The sequence below is a fragment of the Andrena cerasifolii genome, chromosome 1 (assembly GCF_050908995.1).
Source record: "Andrena cerasifolii isolate SP2316 chromosome 1, iyAndCera1_principal, whole genome shotgun sequence".
Classification (NCBI taxonomy): domain Eukaryota; kingdom Metazoa; phylum Arthropoda; class Insecta; order Hymenoptera; family Andrenidae; genus Andrena; species Andrena cerasifolii.
This window is the reverse complement of record NC_135118.1, coordinates 18,629,371-18,648,635: the sequence shown is the minus strand read 5'-3', so window position 1 is coordinate 18,648,635 and position 19,265 is coordinate 18,629,371. Positions and strand designations below refer to the sequence as shown.

Below are 19,265 nucleotides of genomic sequence, written 5' to 3'. Positions count from 1 at the left end.
TAAGTGCCCAATTTCTTTTATCGATACTTATAGACCTAGATTTCAATATTTGTGATCCTTATCAGTTTCAGTATAATTTCCCTCAACATTATACCCCACTCTAAAGCTATTGCCGGAGAAAACTAATAATGGGTACGTGATAGTTTTACTTTATTTCAACAGCATTCAATTTGCCTCGTCAAAAGTGAAAGTCCGTTCAAAGAAAAGCGATAGATTATTAAAATTAGCGATGATTCATCGTACATTCACTTTGCCCTGTGAATGTTACAGCCAATTACAAGAAGAGATTCTTCATCTTTACAACATCATTCTCAATTGAAACTTGTGCGAAAACAGAAAATTAAATATTCACGTAAATTATGATACCTTCTTTATCTATGTAATTCTATGAATTGAGTAGCAGAGTGTTGGCAATTTATCACCGCTTTATGATTGAATTGGGACGCTTGGTATGTGTTACATTCTATAATTGAAGATATTTCACGTGTCATCGACACCTATGCCCACAAATAATACAAAGAGGCATGTCCTCCTTACGACTATCGTTCGCTTCGAAGTGGGTGTGCACGCATTGCCAAGATTTGCAATACAGCGTGACGTGAATTTTAAATCTAACTGCTCGCCTGTTGCGCAGATTATCGATGAGTACTGGGAGCCGTGATCCGAAAGTACGTTTTTCTACCGACGTGCCTTTCGCCACAAATCCAACTACGTATTATCTAATCCATTTTCTGCCATGTTAGAGGCTTGCAATTGCATTTCTGCACTTGTCTTCATAATATTAAACCAACGAACGTAAACTACACGGTCCTCCTTCTCTTATGGCTGCAAACGTAGGTACATACATCTTCTTTTCATTCACAAGAGATCTTTAAGTTGGGCTTTAAGTTAAAAATAGACGCTCTAATCAAAATATCAGTGAAACCTAATATTTTTAAACAAAGAGTGTACCACAACTCGCAGAAGATGCTGGGCTAATAACTTATTAAACATTTCCAATTTCTAATAATTCCTTCTATTCGTTATTTAAAAAAAAAAATCAAAATATCAAAGCCCTTTTCAGTCTCCATTCTCGTGCAAAATTTTACGCGCAGCCACGTGTTCCCGGATTTTGATACGTCCTGTATACTGAACAGAATAAGATCGTCGCTGTGGGTCATCAGTGACCAGAAAGCCGTATGAAGTCATTACGACGCAGAACGTCTCAAAATAGGAAAGTAAGGAACGAGACGTGCAGATGACATGCCATTAAAACCAACATAATTCAAATCATCCAACTCGCGGCGTTTCTGCTGATCATTGATTCACTAACGACTCGCCTGTCGCGACTGCATCCGCGGAGCAATTGAAAACCATGAATTGAAACCAACTACAGGGTGTCCCCTTGTAAGTCACATTTATACAGCATGTTTGGCAGGTTGTTTCGAACCAAAAAGATCATATACAAAATGGGCCTATCTCCAACCCTTATGGAGATAAGCGTTCTTTAGTTTCGATGTCAGGTTTGCTAGGTTTCGACGAAGATGCAGGCTGTTTGTGATGCTCAATCTGCTTCTATTTTTTTTACTACCCTCTTTCTATTCACTGCGCACGATGCCTCGAATATTTGCAAACCCAGAACACTTACAAAGTGGCTCACAGCCATAATCGTACACTCTTTAAAATCGTATAACTTTTTTAAAATTAATCTAAACGACTTGAGTTTTTTTTAGAAGCTGGAAGGATTGGTTTGCTAAGTGTCGTGATTCGTCGTTTTGAAAAAAAAATACACTTAGTCGGAATAGAAAAAAAATTGAAAAGGTCGTTTTTCCAACTGTTTTTGTGAGCCTGTAATGAAAATTCAAAAAATCGGTTAACTGCTCTGAGGTATAAACGCTTAAAGAACGCAGAATAAGGTCGAGAATCGCGGAGATTCCCAAAATCAGCGATTCTCGACCTTATCCTGCGATCTTTAAGCGCTTATAGCTTATGGCTCACAAAAAAAAAGTTGAAAAAACGACCTTTACTATTTCTTTTGCTACTCCGGCCAAATGGATTTTTTTTCAAAACGATGAAACATGTCACTTAGCAAACGAATCCTTCTAGCTTCTAAAAAAAACTCAAGTCGTTTGGATTAATTTTAAAAAAGTTATGCGATTTTAAAGAGTGTACGATTATTGCTGTGAGCCACTGTATATTCGCGCATGGCTTTTTGCAATGATTTTGGATTTGCTGTGGTCAAATGTCAATGGCTATATTCAGAAACTATGTACACAGAATTTTCAGACAATTGCTTAGAATTGAAATCAAAATGCAAACCGATACACGTATTTGATATTAAAATATTTGACCACAGCAACTCTATCGGCAGTAACGCAAAAACTGTACATGGAACCTACTAAATGTGTTTCCCGCCTAAAATCAGTATCCAATTGCATGCAAAAGAACACAGAAGGATTTAAATTGGCTAACTCGGCGCTGGCGGTTTCGCATGCAAAGTTAACGAAGGTCGACTCTCACAGAAAATATGGTAACAATAGCTACAATTTTTATAATCCGCGCAAAACAGGCAAAGCAAATTCATCCCAAGAAGAAACGAATCAAACTCATATAGGATTGCCAACTTTTTCCCGGATAAAAATATAGTACTTTACAGCCAAATGTGATAAAAAATATAGTACTTTTCAGAGGAAAGTGGTACGAAATAAAACTACATTAAATTTAATTGTATATTATTTTGTGCATTTTGCATTACTAATTAAACTCTTGTCTTTAACAAATATGTGAAAGGTTTGATTGCACTGAAACTCCAAATTAACTTATTTAACTCATTTTTATGAGAGATAGACTGGCTGTTTCTCTCTTCCCGACACTTCATATTCATTATAGAAAAAATTATCTCCGTTGAAATTGAAATTCGCTAATTACAGTTTTGATGTTGCTATGGAATAAAAAAAAATAAGTAAATATTGTAGAATTATATCGATGTATCGGAAATATAGTATTTCTACGTACTAAATCTTTTTCTAACAGTATATAGTAGGGTTTGTCAATTTTTTGAATGATTTAATTTGAAAAACGACTGGTGAGAAAACGGTACAATTTCAGGTTTAAAATTAACCACTACCTTTAAATTTTGCGTAACACATTATTTACCTAGTTGGAATTTCATTTAAAATTATAGAAAAATATGAAAATTATTAAAAAAAAATTAATAGTTGAGCTTATGAACCGCAACAGAAGCAAACAAGGTGGCTTCCTTGGTGGACTTTGTTAAATAGCATTAAATTTACTGCATAAATGACATATGGCTAGATCTGTTGCTAAAGTTACATACATTTTCATTTTGTAATAAATACACATTTCCATAGATTTTCATGTGAATGTAATAAACACCAATTTCCCCATATTTTTATTTTCATTTTCATGCTTTTATGTAAGCAAGTCTCACTTTAAGCAGTATATGAATATGTAGTTTGTAGTTTAATCTTGCATAATTTTCACTTTTTTCGACTGTGATTTGAGCTAAACCTCGCTCAAATCAATTTCTGAAGATAGTTTCAGGTTCAGGAGTAAAAGCAGCATTGCTTTGTCACTAGTCATTCTAAATTCTTCAACAATTTTAAATCTACCCATAAAATTGACACACCCTAGTATATAGTACACTAGACAAAAATATAGTACAATACTAAATATTATAGTACGGTTGGCAACCCTAAACTCGTATCACGCGAGGCCTTTTCAATTCAAGAACGACCTGCCAACTCCGCGAGAAAATTTGACAGTTTTCAACTACCTCGCGGGACACCCCGTATATCCTGCGCGTTATTCAAGCACGAAACGCGACTAATGAATAAAAAAAAGTCATCCGAGTTATGGTGTCGCGACCTCGTTCGCGAGGCAACCGTTTGCCCCCCCTCGCACCTCTCTCTCTCCCCGTCGCACAGAGGCTGACAGGCATTTTTCGTCCCTCCGTGAAACAAATCCGCGCCGCGGAATGCTGGCACCCTTGCACCGCGCGAATAACGCCTGCGCGAACGGCAGCGAGGCCCCCGCGCGCAGGTGAAATGCGAGCACGAGGCGCGAGACATAGGCTCCTCGTATCCCACCCAATAACGCTGGGCTCACCGATGAGAAATGCTGTTATCGGGTAATCGCGGCTCGGACCTGTGAAAATATCGAGCGAATAAGTTATGCCGGATAGGCGTTCCTATGGCAGGTACGTCGGTGTTCCTTTCACTAAAGCGGTTCTCAGCCGAAGAAAGGAAAGGAGGGGCGCGCCTGCAGGACGAGGCGGCTCTTTACACGGCCGAGAACACCCTCGTCCACGCGGTACACTTCTCTCGTGACGCAATTCACCTGCTGCGTACAGTTGCCCGGGGGCAACGGAATGCAGACGACAGTGCGAAGCCGCGCGAAACAGACTCACCGGCGTGGTGTCGGTGCTTCTGCTCCAGAACGATCTCTCCTAGGTAGCAGACGGTTTTCCTTGCGCAGGACACGCCGATCTCGTTCACGGTCCTCATGTTGGTCAAATAGAGGCTGCCCACAGAGGGAAATGTTTCGTTAAGGGGATAAAGATTTGGTGTTAGTCTTGAGAATGGGGGAGCTGTTTGTATTTATAATACTGGGTACTTGATTCTCGTTGGCTACGTACGAGCTGGATAATTGCTGGGTGTGTTTTAAATTGAAAATTATTGGAGTGATTTAGGGAACAGTTACTTTGAGAAACTTGGAGAAGTTTATGACGGAAGGTTTTATGACGGAAACGCGGGACCTTTAGTTGCTTGAAAGGGCAGAGTTGGAATACAATAGAACGCTATTGTCAGAAATGATGGAAGCAGAATATTTTGGATAACTGGCCGCGAAAGACAGAAATAGGAAATCAGTGGAAACAAATGTTCCTACTATTATAAGATATTAATTTACTAGTGGTCTTCTATGACACTGCGAAGAGGGGGGGAATGAGCTTTCATCTTGGATTTATACATACAGTAAGGAATCAGAAATTTACCATTTTTTCCAGCTGGAGTTCAGGCTCTCTGATTTGTAACGTACGATGTATTTCAAGCCTGTGTCGTTTCCCAGTATTAATATTGGCTCGCCTTTGGCTTCAGTTTCTGCAGGCGATTCCGTTTCTTGATAGACTATAGTTACTTGGATGTCTTGTTGGAACTCGATGTGAACTAGAAACAGTCTAGAAAACAGTGGAAGACAGTTAGTTGAAGTCGAAGCTTGCTATCCATAAAATATGACATTTACCTGTGATATTGCCTCGAGTCGTTGGTAATTAATTTTAAACAACCACCTCCCTCGAAAGAGAACTGATCGCAGAATTCAAAGCAGTTTACATCTGGCAAGGGCAGTTTTCTTTCGATGTTTACGGCGCTCCCGGATATTCGAATGACATGCTTCTTTGTCTCGTAAATATATTCCGTCGCCGTCTTCGCACATTCATTTCTATCATTCTCGCTCTTCGGCTCGGGAATGTCAGGAAGGACCGTAAACTTCAGATGCGGAATAGGTACAGAGATCTGAGGCTTTTGCATGTCTAAGTTATAAAACGATTTTTCTTCGAATATAATTTCCCCTTCTTCGTTGCGCATCTCCAATTGTGCCTGTGAGAAATGTATCATGTTTCTGTTAGGCTGGTATTCTTTTTATATGCATATAATTGTACTATTTGGTAAAAATGAATTTTACCTCACCGCAGCGATAATAAGCGCTACCATTTCCATGGCAGAAGGATGTTTTGAACACTTCTCCCTCATAAATAGTTACATGAATGTACATGTATGGAAACAGTTGGGCCCAGAATAAATTTTCCAACTCTTGGAACGTTTTGGGCCCAAACAATTCGTGGGTCCAACCTGGCGCGAAAATAGCAACGGATAATCCTTGTTGTCGTATCTTTTCCAGAGCCTGTGATTTGTGACAGAATAATTAGATAATAAATCAAATTTCATTTCCACAGAACAAACGATGCTATTGTAATTACATATGCCAAGTTGAAACCGCCACCGCCAGGACAACCTCTTCCCCAAACGTCCACTCCTACATAAATATCTCGCACATCTCGATTGTAGCTTCTTGCCAGTGCGCAACTGTTCTCTAGCTTCGACTTGGTCCAATTGTAATTTAAATATATACCATCGCAATTTAGAAAGAACTCTCTGTAACATTCAAAAGAGATCGTAAGATTCAATTGCCGCGTAGATTTCGAAAACAATATAAAATCACGGGACGAGTGGACAAGAAGCTTACTTGTTCTTATCGTTTAGCTCATTTTGCCAGTGCAATGTTCCTTCATTGGTCACACTGTCGTACCAAATAATTTCAGAATCTCTAATCTCTTCATGAATATATTCTGTCAGGTGTTTCATGAAATATATTAAATTATCAACATGCTCGCTTTTAATCACATTTTCAACATTTAACAACCAGCCCTCAAACTTATAAAACTTTGCAACGATAATCAGAGCATCTGCGAACCTTCTCACCGCCTCCTGCGACTCAAGTATAGTATCCCAAATACCTTCTCTCTCTGTAATTACAGTACCGAGAACCTTTACGCCATGGTTGTGCGCCGCATTGATCCATCCGAAAGGTGGTATGGTTATAAAATAATGGCTAAAATACACGAATGTGTCGATAATGCTCCAGTGATAGAACAGATAAGACTCGTGAGACTTCGATCCGCCTATGAATCTGGAAATAAGCAGTATAACATTAATAATAATCGCTCTGGTACATAAATATATGAAACGTCGCGAGTTCCACGACTCTTACCTGTCCTCGAGGTAACCACCCTTCATATCATGGCAAACTAACGTTCTAGGCTGCTCGTCCCTGTCATCTTTCGTCAACCTTAATTTCTGGACGCTTACCTCCGAGCCACGATAGACGTAATCCGTCGATTCCCGTAATCCTCTAATAGGTGGCCACGATCTTAAGTTACTCAAATTATCGTACAATTCTTTTAAATCACGGAAGGGTTGCGACTCCATTACTCTGCCAGTCATCGCTCTGATTCGCACTGTATCACAGGCGACTTTGAAATAGTTTCCGAGTAGTTCATTAGAACAGAGGTTTTCCTATCGACTTACGACACCGGAAGAATTACAAGGCTGCAGGGTATCTACTGTGCCGATAGCCTCTGTAACAAACGGAACTTGCATATCATTTCGCGCGTAACTTTTTCTCGTTGGTATCTAGCAGCTGCTAATGTGGATAACGTGATTAGTATACTTATCTCGAATGGAGCGGATAAAATGATACTGCGTGTGCACAATGTCGATACAAATAGTAATGCGATAATGTTGTTATGCGGACGTTCGTGGGCTAATGTATTTGATTACGAAACCACTTACCGAAACGCGTGTCTTTCCGGGTTTTGCTGGAATTGTTCTGAAACAGGCCACTTGAAGCAAACAGAGGCAAGCACACAACGTGGCATTCGGTGTTTAACTTCATATTCAGGCAATTATGCTCAACATTTATTGACAGTTTGCTTAACCTATACCAGTCACGTGTTGTCAAGTTTGTTTCGAGTTGTACTACTAGGGGTGTTCTCAGTGTTGCCAACTCAGATTTTTGAAAATCCGTAGAGAAAAGTTCAACATTCCGTAGAATTCCGTGGATCCCCCTTTGAAAAATCCGTTGAATCTACGGGTTTTCTTCGTAAGTGTTAATTATTACATGTATGAAAAAAGCCAATTCCCTTGCTCATGGAAACCGTCCTTTCCCAAAATCTTTTCCAGAAATCTTATCTTTCGACCCTCCCCTAACATCCTCAAAAAAAATTATTGTCACAACAAAAATTCACAAATTACGAAAAAAGTTCACGTGCAAAAGTTGTGAAATCGACTTTTACCAATTCCACTCCAGTACAAGAGCTTGGCCCAAAAATAATGTCCAACTTTAAACGCGATTTCCCAGAAACTACATTTTCCAAAACGGTGAATATAAAATCTCGAAAACCGCTCGAACGATTTGAATGAAAATTTACAGGGAGCTGTAGAAAACTATTCCCCGCCATGTATTGGGAGCACATTTTCAATATAAATTCTTAAAAAAAATATAAAAAATATTTTTCCTACAAAAAAAGGAAAAAATCAGAAACATCGACATAAAAATTGTATTAATTTGTTCAACAAAATTTTGCTTCCTGCACAAGATGGATACTGTTTTACAGATTATAAAAATGCCTTTGCTTTGTCGCATATGTAATTCACCTGTCCGGAATCGTGTTCACCATCAAACGGTGCATCGCGTACACGCTCTCACATTTATATTTATAACTTTTTTTCCTATAAATATATTTACAATTTTTTTTTTGCATATTAAAGTCAACGAAGTGACGCTTAAGAAGTAAAACAAAAATTATCTTTATATTGATTTATTACTTCAGAATGTGGGTTTGAAGAAGGGCCTGATTTTGGGCTGTTGAGGGTAACCTACCCCCTTAAGGGGGTATACCCGTTTGAACCCTCGGAAAATGTATACATTTTGTGGATTTTTTTACAAGTCAACGGTTTGATGCAGATTTCCCGTTTTTTAACTATGTTTACATAGTATTATGAACTACTTATAAAAAAAGTTTCAGTTAAAAAACTATTGTTTTTCGGAAGTTACGGATACACGTCCGAAAGTCTCTCGCTTTTAGACGGCTAAACGGTGGCCCTAAAAACTCGCGCTACGTTCAACCAATTTACTTCAAATTTTGCATGCAGAATCATAATAAGATTCCACATCGTCCAAAGAAGGCGATTTTGAAAATTTTGAAAAATAAAGAAATGGTGAGAGATCAAAGGTAAAGTTAAATTTTTCTAAGAGAAAAATCCACCTTTTTCCTTTATAAATAATAAACGGGGAATCGAAATAAAAAAAGCCTTCGTTGGACGATGCGGAATCTTATTATGATTCTGCATGCAAAATTTGAAGTAAATTGGTTGAACGTAGCGCGAGTTTTTAGGGCCACCGTTTAGCCGTCTAAAATCGAGAGACTTTCGGACATGTATCCGTAACTTCCGAAAAACAATAGTTTTTTAACTGAAACTTTTTTTATAAGTAGTTCATAATACTATGTAAACATAGTTAAAAAACGGGAAATCTGCATCAAACCGTTGACTTGTAAAAAAATCCACAAAATGTATACATTTTCCGAGGGTTCAAACGGGTATACCCCCTTAAGGAAACAGGAACCAGCCAGTGGCGGATTTAACAGGGCGGCTGATGAGCAGTTCCCTCCTGGGCCACTGCTCAGAAGGCCCCCAGGGCCCCATCTCCAAAAGAAATTATGATTAGGTACCTATAGGTACCCAAACACTACATTATTTTTTTCGTACTACTACACTTGTCCCATTTTTAGTAAACTATCTCTTCATTTTCCGGAAGAAATGGGCCCCATCAGTTTGCCAGCTGGCCCTTTTTTAAAATCCGCCACTGGAACCAGTCATTTCGAATACTGTATAACAAAATGAGTAACGAGCAATAATAAAATTAATAAATCGTTGACATATCGTAAGACCTTCCTTTATTTAGTGTACACAACCCTTTTTAAGAAGACAGGAGATCCCACGGGTTACGGGAGGCACACAAAACAGTGTGTGGGGTGATTGGAAGACGTACGAGATCGTTACGCAAATGTAAACGTCAACGAAAAAACGAACTGCCATGGTGGTCCCGCGGTACGCCGTTTTTACCATTCTTGTTTCTTCGTTTTCATTTTCTCTCTCTCTCACTCGTGTATTTCGTGCTCGCTAACCCGATAGGGACTTCGTTTTGCATACGAAACGACAATGCACGGATTGTCTACTTGGTTTCCTTTAAAAACGACACAATTAAAAAATAGCACGCAGCATTCGTGATCATCCTGTTCCCTATGTCAGCTATTGTTAAAAGTAATACGAGTACAGGAATTGCAATGTTTGCCCCGCAATGTTACTCGGGCGAGGCCCCGTTAACGAAAATACAACTAATAGATGCGTGACGATTTTAGCCGCTGCAACGAGCCAACCCGGCGCCGTTATTCGAACCTCTTGCTCGTTCCCCTATTGTATCCCCTAATTACGATACCAACCGTTCGCCGAAGTTTACAGCAATCTTGCGATAGGATCGTATCTTCCCCTAGGTATTGTAAAACTTTTAGACAAAGTTACCTTTTTTTTGTTCTGGATGTATATATCACATTGGATCTCTACCTAACTATGCCTCTAACTATAAACAAGTAACTTCTCGTCGTCGTAAAAGTATAGTTACAGCCCTTCGTTCGTCTTATCTCCGGCACGATATTACAATCGGTGTGCTACGTTTAAGTTGGCTAATTAATTGTATATGTGGGGCGAAACTTTTTCGTACAATCAAAAGTTTCCGGGTACGGTAATTCGAAGATAGATGGATCGCTGGCAGAGACAGGATAATTATAGTTCCGTTGGTATTAAGAGAAGTGTAATATGTAGTAATATATGCATATGCACGAAGAATGGCTGTTGCTCAGAGTTGGTCCAACGAAATTATTGTAAATATAGTAAAATTAAGTAGAAGTTAAGTGTACATTTTACCAAAGTAACGGAAACGGTTCGATCGAACTCACAGTTTGTTAAAATTGATCTTCGATGGGTTGCTTACGCTTGGCCCAGTTTCTGATTGCTTAAAACTTCAGTTTTCCACAGGGATAATTGAAAAAATTATATTCGTCTCATTTCTTTCCAGGGGCGGATTTGTATGCAAGCTAATTGTAAGTATGCCGCAGGGTAAGGGTGGTAAATTTTTGGCGAAAGGAATTGGCAAAGGTTCAAACACAGAGGCTTGAGAGAACTTTAAAAACAATTCAGTTTTCTTCTATCTAGCAATTTAGCAATAACTCATTTGTGAGTTGGCATGCTGAGTTAATTTTAAAATTATCTTAACTCTTTTAAATTAAGGTAGGTAAGGGAAAGTTGGGCAAAACCGGGTACGCGGGTCAGACCGGGGTATCATTGTTTTTCTAAGACAAGAGCTGCGATATGCACCCAACGTACGGTGTTACATTTGGGTGGACCTCAACGGTACGAGATCAATCGCAGCGCGAAAACCGTCGTAGCTTTTCATCCAGAGAAGTTTAAAAATTTCGAGTTGAAACGTTCCAGTGTTGCGTTGGTGAATTGACTTTTTTATACCACTTGGATTTAAAGAATCTATTACGGTAAGTACTGCATTGTATTCTGTAGTCCTTGCACAGTATTTTTACGTTTTACCCGGCTCTTTATCGCACGTTGAAGTGTAAATATTTAATGTTTAGTAAATCACCTCATTTGGGGCAAAACCGGGTATTTGAGTATGGGGCAAAATCGGGTACCCATACTTTCTATGTATGGCGCAAATGTCTTATAGAAGTTGATTTCTAATCTTTAAAAAATCCAATAATAATCTTGATTATATGTATAGATCGCGAATAGGCTCATGAGATTTGCACAAATATTGAGGTGGGTGACGAGACCCTTATTTGTGATTTTTGTGCACTAGATAAATTAAAATAAATTTATGTACAAATTAATATCTGTTAAAATATCTTTCTTTATGGTTTCTAAAATAATAGTAATAATGGTTTATAATTATATCATATTTTATGTGTTTTTTAATAGGTACCCGATATTACCTATAGGGTAAAACCGGGTACTTGAATATTTCCGAAGAAACTTGTTTTCCTGTGAGCCAAACAGTTTTTTCATATAAGAACTCTCATTTTCTGATTCTGCAAGGTCCAATTCAGATTTCTAGCGGTGTGCAAAGTTTATTTTGCCGTCTGACTTTATGCCAGCAGGAAAAATACATTAGCCACCCGGTTATGCCCCACTTTCCCCTATTTGATGATATTTCGCGGAAGGGGCGATACACGCTTCTTAGCCTAGGGCCACCAAATTTCCAAATCCGCCCCTGTTTCTTTCTCTACCTTCAAATCCAGGAGAGATATTTAAAGTGGACAGTCAACTTAAAGGTTGCTAGTCTACGACACCCTTGCACCTGTAGGTATTATTTCAAAGATGCAACTGCAAAGGTCGATCAGTAAGATAAAGAACTGCAGAAGTGAAATGAAGTTGTCACAACTAATTCTACGAAAACTCGACTGAGCTTGCGAGGCTCTCACTTTACTGCAGTTCATTACCAGATTCCGTTTAATTTTTAAAAATAAGCTGTAATCACGAGATCTGTACGCATATCTGGAAACATGAATACCTTCGCAGCACGTAAAATCGATATTCCATTATTATTTCAAGAGGAATACATCTGCGGGTCCGTAAAACTCATCTCGAGCAACAGAACTTGAAAACATGCTGCACCTACTTGGTCAAACGACTGGCCCATCTACCTTCCAATCGAGTTGCACTTGCGTGATAACAGAATCCATGTAACCAACAGCTCTGCGCTATTCCCGCTCGAATTCACCCCGCGTTTGTTGCAAGCAGAGTTGGGCATCAACTAAATGAAACATTTAAAAGTTACTTTAGATTTAGAATTCATTCGACGAACCTTTGTCAATCTTTTTATTCGACGAATAAAGTGAATTTTTTATTCGAAGCATGACGAATCATTTTTTAACTTTTATTCGTTATTCGAACTATTTACTCGAAGAAAAATTTTGCCCATCTCTGGCTGCAATCGTGGCTGGCGTTACTGAAACGCCGCGGCGGGCGCCAACGTACCAGAAAACGAAGAGGAAAATTGTCACCGCAATTATCTACAAAAGATGTGCACAACGTTGACGATACTCTCATATTCTAGTCCTACAGGTATAATTTACGTATCATATGCATAGGTACGCACGATATTATCTCGCGATATTTGGTTCCTCGTGTAGTGTATATACTTAGGTACGTGTACATGTAAACATACGAATATATATATATATATATGTATATATTATATTGTGCACGCTGATCCATGCAACGCAGGATTTGTTGGTTTTCTATTCTTAATAGAGGGAGGGTGTGAGTCAGGGGGTACATGTATTATCATAGCTCGGGATACTATCCGAGATATTAAATTCAGGCGTCGGAATACGCGACCGACGTGATATTAAATATTTACTCAAGCATCATTCTACCACAGAATCTTAATTAAATTCGTAACGTAGTACCAATGGGTATCATAAAGGGTAATCTGAAATCCGCGCTCAGAAGTCAGGCTCGCGATCACCCTGAAAAGAATTCGCTCCGCTCGTCAAGTCGATTCACGCTAATTAATCCTTAAGTTATAACGGGCTATTCTAATCGTCCCTCTGAAAACTTTGGTATTCCACGGTGATATTTCGTTCATGATATGACATAAGTATACAAGATGCTCGGTCACAGAGACTGGGAATTCGCTCGCCTGGAAAGTCGACTATTAAACTCGCGATCGCCAATAAGCGACGATCGGGAGCAAGATTTGGTATTAACTGCGAGCTAATGAAAACTGATTGCCCAGTTTCCAATAAAACAGCCGCGATCTGTTTTCCCCTTCGCGCCCCGAGTCGCTCGAATTTACACCACCCTTTACCGATCGAAGTCTCGTTATGCCTACCTGCAAGGTCTGAAAACACAAGTATTTTCGGATTTTTTTTTTAACAAACTTGAAGTGTTTTTTTAAATAAACTTGTATGTATTCAAAAGTGTACGTGTTAAACTACTTGTGGTAATTTTTCCGATGGAAAATATAAATAAATAAAAAAAATATCAGCGATCTCCCGGCAGCGATTTTTATTTCAGTAGTTTGCGGTGACCACTCTAATTCTAGCCTAGTTCATCTGAAATAAAGAATTCGCGGGAATTTAGTTAGTATATTGGATTATCTCGTCCTTGATCGTTCATTATCCCAAAATATTAATTTGATACAAAATAGCGGCTTCTCATAGCAAAAGTATCGATTTTCACTACAGAATCGCGCTCTTGTTTCATCATTTTTCATCTGTAAAATAAAAACTACGCAACGGAAACGAAAAAGCCACGATTAAGGACAAGAGAATCTAATACACTAACTAAACTTGGTCGAATGTTTGATTTCTGTTGAACCAGGTCAAAGCCACAGTGATCACCGTAATGAAAAAAACGCTGCCGGAAGATCGCTTATAATTCCATTATTTATTTACATATCGCATTGCAAAAAAAACTACAAGAACTTTGAAATATATACTTTCGAATATACAACCGTTTATTTAAAAACTTCTTTAAATTTCAAAAAAAAAAATCCCGAAAATACTTGAGTTTCCAGACCATGCAGGTAGGCACAACCCCTTAATTCGTCGCGGGGCGCACGCCCCTTACAATTCGTGCTTCGCCGAGGTACACGGCACAGGATATGGCTACATTCCACTTAGAATACGAAGGATATGATGACAGGATTATTATCTAAGATCTTAGAGATCAAGGGCTATGAAGCTCTGGAATTATCGTTCCATCTTAGGCGGGTACTTGATCCCACCCCGACTTGCAGGCCGGTTCTCGTACCCCGAAATATTAATTCGTACGTTGTAGGCCGACGTCTACGGAATTCTTTCTTCTCTGTCGAGTGCGCGGAAGTACTCCCCCAAAACATGTACAAAACACGGTACGATAGACGAGGAAACTAACCTGCTCACTTGCGTGGCCAGTGTACGAGGCTCGGTTCGTCGATTTCTCTAAAATCGTGCGAGTGGCTGATGCACACTATGCGCAGTGACATACTAATCGGGGATGAGGAGAGTTGTTCGATACATTTCAAGGAAGCCGAGTTGAAAGCTTCGTCACACTTCTCAAATCTGATACACAGAGCAATAAGTAAAGACGACGTTGATTTAATGAATTAGAACGTAGAAATAATTAGGAATTAGACGAAAAAAAATAGAGGGTAAGCTCAAGAAATTTCGAAACATTTAGATACCGAGGTTCTGCAGAAAGTAGAACTTTCAACCAGAGCTGGGCATTAACAAATATAAAATTATTTAAATAACGGATCGAATAAAAGTGACTTCAACTTTAGATTAAACCAGTGCCCTGCAGAATTAGATATTTTCTTAACCACTTTCGCCTCGTTTAGGACTCTGGTACTTAGGAGACTACCATCGCATTAATTTTGCGCTCAGTGGTTTGGCGATGTCGCCGTTTATGTTATGTTTTTCTCGTTACTTTATATTTTCCGTTTTATTTTATTTTTCTGTTTATGTTACGTTTTTTTATATATATTTATTGTACTCAATTGTTCATGCTTTGTATTCTAAAGGGTTCTCCCGTCGAAATAATAATAATAATAATAATTAAAAGTTAATTAAGTTAAAGATAAAATTAATTCTTTTATTCGACGAATAAATTTTTCAGCAGTAATTTTAACTGTAATTTTAACTTCTTTAATTTTCTTCGACGTCGAATAATTTTCGTTAAATCCAAATTAACTTTATTCGACGCATGACGAATAATTTTTTCAACACTTATTCATTATTCGAAATTTTATTTAAATAAAAATTTTGCCCATCTCTGTTTTGAAATCGATGGTTTGGCGCACTTTTCAGCAGCGCAGTGATTGATATAATTTACTATATTATTATACAGCGTGCAATAATTATGCAGCAAATTTTAGGCGAACCTGCGACTCGAGTCTCGTGCACTCTGCTTGTTAGAGAACTAAACGGGATCTAGCGTCGAGGGGGGGGGGGCTTCTTCTATGAAGGGGGTGTTGTCTACGTAGAAAACGCGAAGCCAAACTGGCCAGATAGTCTTACTCGTTCGCGATGGAATGACGATCGTCGCGAGTATTCGTAGCGATGGCCCGGGAACCAGATCGCCTCTTCGTCCTCTGCACGGAGAAAGTGCTACACGTTTTACCCAAAGCTGTGAGTCTCCATTTTTGCTTGGAAAACACGGTGGAACGTAAGGAGAATAAAGGCACGCTCTCGAGGGAAGCCGCCGTGTTCCCAACGAGACTTGGAGGAAGTCTGCTCGAACGGGCTTCGGTGTTAGAGAATTATGAAATTATCAAAGGACGGGGGGAGTGTCCTTCGAATAAAATTCTCTATGCCCCTCAGACGGCATTGAACGGTAAAAGATAATACTTTTAATATACAGGAGAAGTCTATTTTTACAAAGAAGCACTAGTGTTTCGTAACCGCAACACGACTAAACAAAAGGAATCGATAATAATTAATGCGATTGCTGGCTCCCAACAGCAGTGGTATGATAAATTAAGTCTACGGCGATGAAGTGACTAGAAATCGAGGGGGTAATAAATAACGGTCGGCTCGTGTATCTCGAAAAAGCTTTCTGATTGTCAGCCAATTATGTGTCTCACTGACAGGGGGACCTTCAGGTTTGGCAATTTCAGAAAATTTTTATACTTAGTGTACGTGCAGGTTTTCACTCTGATATTAATTTACAAAGCACTTTTCAGCCAAAGTCGAGAAAATCGACTTTGAAAACTTCTGGGGTCCCTTATATGCAGGGTGTTCCTCTGTCTATGGTCAAGACTCCAGGGGATGATTATACAGGTAAAAATAAGACGAAAATCAAGACTGACGAAATTGCGGTAAAGCGTTCGTTTTCGAGAAAATTGACTTTGAATTTCACGTAAATACGCGTGCATCGTAAGCGCGTGCTCTTCTAGCGCGTGTCCTTCCAGCGCGTGCCCTTCCAGCGCGTGCCCTTCCAGGGCCTAAGATGCACGCATATTTACGCAAAATTTAAAGTCAATTTTCTCAAAAATCGAAGCCTTTACCGGAATTTCGTCACTCTTGATTTTCGTTTTATTTTTGCCTGTATAATCACCTCCTGGATTATTGAACACAGGTAAAGGAACGCCCTGTATATAAGGGAACTCAGAAGTTTTCAAAGTCGATTTTCTCGAATTTAGCTGAAAAGCGCGTCTTACTGCTTTGCTAAATTAATATCAGAGTGAAAACCTTCACAAACACTAAGTATAAAAATTTTCTGGAATTGCCAAACCTGAAGAGGTTCTTCCCTTGTGAGTCGCTAATGGAACCTAAATATCTCGCCAATCTCATCGACATTGATCGAGAAACTAAGCTACTATAAGAGAACCTGAAGAAGTACAAAATAAATCATTCCTTCAGTTATCCTGAGTTTCTACATTCCACCTACTGTCTACTTCCTTCGATTCCAACATAAAGTATGAAACTCATAATCTAGGTATATAAATGCAATAGTACTACTTCGTGAACAAAGTTCCGAGCCACTGCGTATCTCCTAATCAAAGTTCCCATTTATTCGAGCCCACTTACGCTCCACTTACCGCAAATTATCGAGCCCCCGCTCTAAACCAATTACCAACAAACTACGTATAAAAATATACTCATTAAAACTATCCCCAAAGAGTACGTAACATATCCCTCGAAATTATATCGACATCGCCCCCGCATCTCACAGCACCATTCGCATCTTCATCCTCCAAACGTGGCACTCGAAGACGAAACTGACGTTACGTTGGAACCGAGTATAAATTGAAGCAGTCCGATCTGCTAATATCCATTAGCGATCAGTATCGATCAACAGAGGGTTAACGGGAAAGTAAAAGGGGCGAAGGCGGATCTCCCAGGAGATCCCGGTTAGGCCGTGGCCATGTTGCGCGGGATCGGGCCGGCGACGATCGTTATTATCGGAATTCCTAGAAGCTCTCGTCGATCCCCCGGTCTCTGACGAGGTTGAACACTTCGAAGTCGCCGTCCGGTGCGTCCGGGATGTCCGGCGCAACTGGTATCTCGGGTCGAAGGGCCACGCAGTCCCGTGGCGAGCACTCGACCCGGCCCTCGGATCCGCAGCTGCACTCGATGCAGTTCCCGGTCGAATGGGGCAGCACCTCGCCCTCGCGGTACTCCCTTCCTGCAAATGAAAATTTCGCGTCGACTATTTCGTTGCAAAATGCGAGTGTCAGGGCGGCGAGAGATTGGGGGAAGCGGGGATAGGATGAGTTGGGTGGGTAACGAGCGTAAGGGGTGGCGAGAAAAGGAGATAATTGAAGTGAAGTGAGCGGATAGAGTAGTAACATCAATAATTGTATTGTTCGATGCAAGAACGGCTTCAGGACACTCAGGCTCGTTTTGCATTAAATTAGATTCCCCATCCTTTTCTGCGTATGATCTCTAAATTTCATTGTCGCGTCGAGAAAATTGACAGAGCTGTGGTGAAATTTTGCGAATCGATGTTGACCGAATATACATCGATCTGAACATGACACGACCACTACTTTTATGACTATATTTTTTTCAAATATTATGCAAACATTAAATTAATAACGAAAAATGATCTGAAAAACAACATGTTTTTCTACATTTTTTTCTTCATTTTATGCAAGAAGGGCCTAAGAGGGCTTTATTAAAATTAATTTCATTGATTAAGTTATTACAGAATTACGATTGTAATAATGCAACTACAAAGATGACGCATCAATTTTTTAATAGCATGTTCGGACTGTCAGACTGGTGCGCACTGAGTGTGAACTTTCTCGCTTTCGATTGGCTAAAATTTAAGGCTGTTCGGGTACGTTTTCACGCCCCTGAAGGGTCATTGCGTCTGAGATTATTACTATTATTTTTGCTTTCTCTTTTTCTGAATCTGTGTATATATGTTTTTTGTCCGGTATACAGGGTAACTATAGCTGACTGTCTCTTACTTAGTTATATGCTTCTTTGTATCTAAAGGGTACGTCCCGTTAAATTAATAAATAAATAAATAAATAAATAAACTCTATCCCCGTTTCTATTCAAAATTAATCCCCCACCAGAACGTCAACTTTTTCCTCGTAATAATGAATATTATTATCCCCAGGATATCGACCCTCCCCCCGCCCCTTTCGTTGCCCTTATATAAACAGCCGCGAAGGAAGTTAAATTAACGAGCACCCTCCCAATTTTCTCTTCTTCAAATTGCATTTCATCAGCGGACTAATTATCTCGGGGGAGCACCCGCCTCGTGGGAAATCGATGGGCGGACAGGTGACGGCCGCGGAAAGAATCAACGGAAAACGAGCTGGCGACTAATTTATTACCCATCACGAGACACGTAGTCGGCGCCGGCTGCGAAGTAGTCGAGTACGTCACGTTAATCTCCACGTATCCCTGTTGCTCGACGGATGGCTCCTCTGCCGGATCACCGGAAGCTTCCGAACTGTCGACGGCATCCGTGCTTCCCTCCAGCGACGGCGTGTAATTACTTTCTATCGTCGTCGATGGGAGGAACGGGGGCCCGGCGGATGGATCGGTGCTCGGATTGTAATTCTGCCACCAACAATATACTTCGCCAGCCACGCACAAGCAATGAGAGTTCGAGTCGTAGGATGGTATCTGG

The 19,265-nt window shown here is 39.8% G+C and overlaps 2 protein-coding genes across 6 annotated transcripts in view; both read right to left on the bottom strand.

Moving 5' to 3' along the window:
• Engase (cytosolic endo-beta-N-acetylglucosaminidase) overlaps positions 1 to 7,550 on the bottom strand; it is a 54,758-nt gene extending 47,208 nt beyond the window's left edge. For 2 of the 5 annotated variants that reach the window (XM_076811092.1, XM_076811101.1), the window contains exons 1-7: positions 6,769 to 7,300; positions 6,244 to 6,687; positions 5,978 to 6,152; positions 5,683 to 5,901; positions 5,242 to 5,597; positions 4,994 to 5,176; positions 4,409 to 4,521 (exon numbers count right to left, since the gene is read on the bottom strand). In XM_076811092.1, coding sequence (XP_076667207.1) covers positions 4,409 to 4,521; positions 4,994 to 5,176; positions 5,242 to 5,597; positions 5,683 to 5,901; positions 5,978 to 6,152; positions 6,244 to 6,687; positions 6,769 to 7,001 — 1,723 coding nt within the window. In that variant the 5' untranslated portion in view covers positions 7,002 to 7,300. Of the gene's footprint in view, positions 1 to 3,698; positions 4,147 to 4,408; positions 4,522 to 4,993; positions 5,177 to 5,241; positions 5,598 to 5,682; positions 5,902 to 5,977; positions 6,153 to 6,243; positions 6,688 to 6,768; positions 7,301 to 7,349 lie in introns of those variants that run through there. The other 3 variants (XM_076811084.1, XM_076811067.1, XM_076811075.1) reach the window with 3 other exon arrangements.
• Positions 7,551 to 11,271: 3,721 nt separating this feature from the next.
• The window catches only part of LOC143368574 (uncharacterized), a 121,050-nt gene continuing 113,056 nt past the window's right edge, over positions 11,272 to 19,265 (bottom strand). Inside the window, exons 3-4 of the mRNA XM_076811439.1 lie at positions 18,967 to 19,261; positions 11,272 to 17,801 (exon numbers count right to left, since the gene is read on the bottom strand). Of these exons, the coding sequence (XP_076667554.1) occupies positions 17,587 to 17,801; positions 18,967 to 19,261 (510 nt within the window). The 3' untranslated portion in view covers positions 11,272 to 17,586. The remainder of the gene's footprint in view (positions 17,802 to 18,966; positions 19,262 to 19,265) is intronic.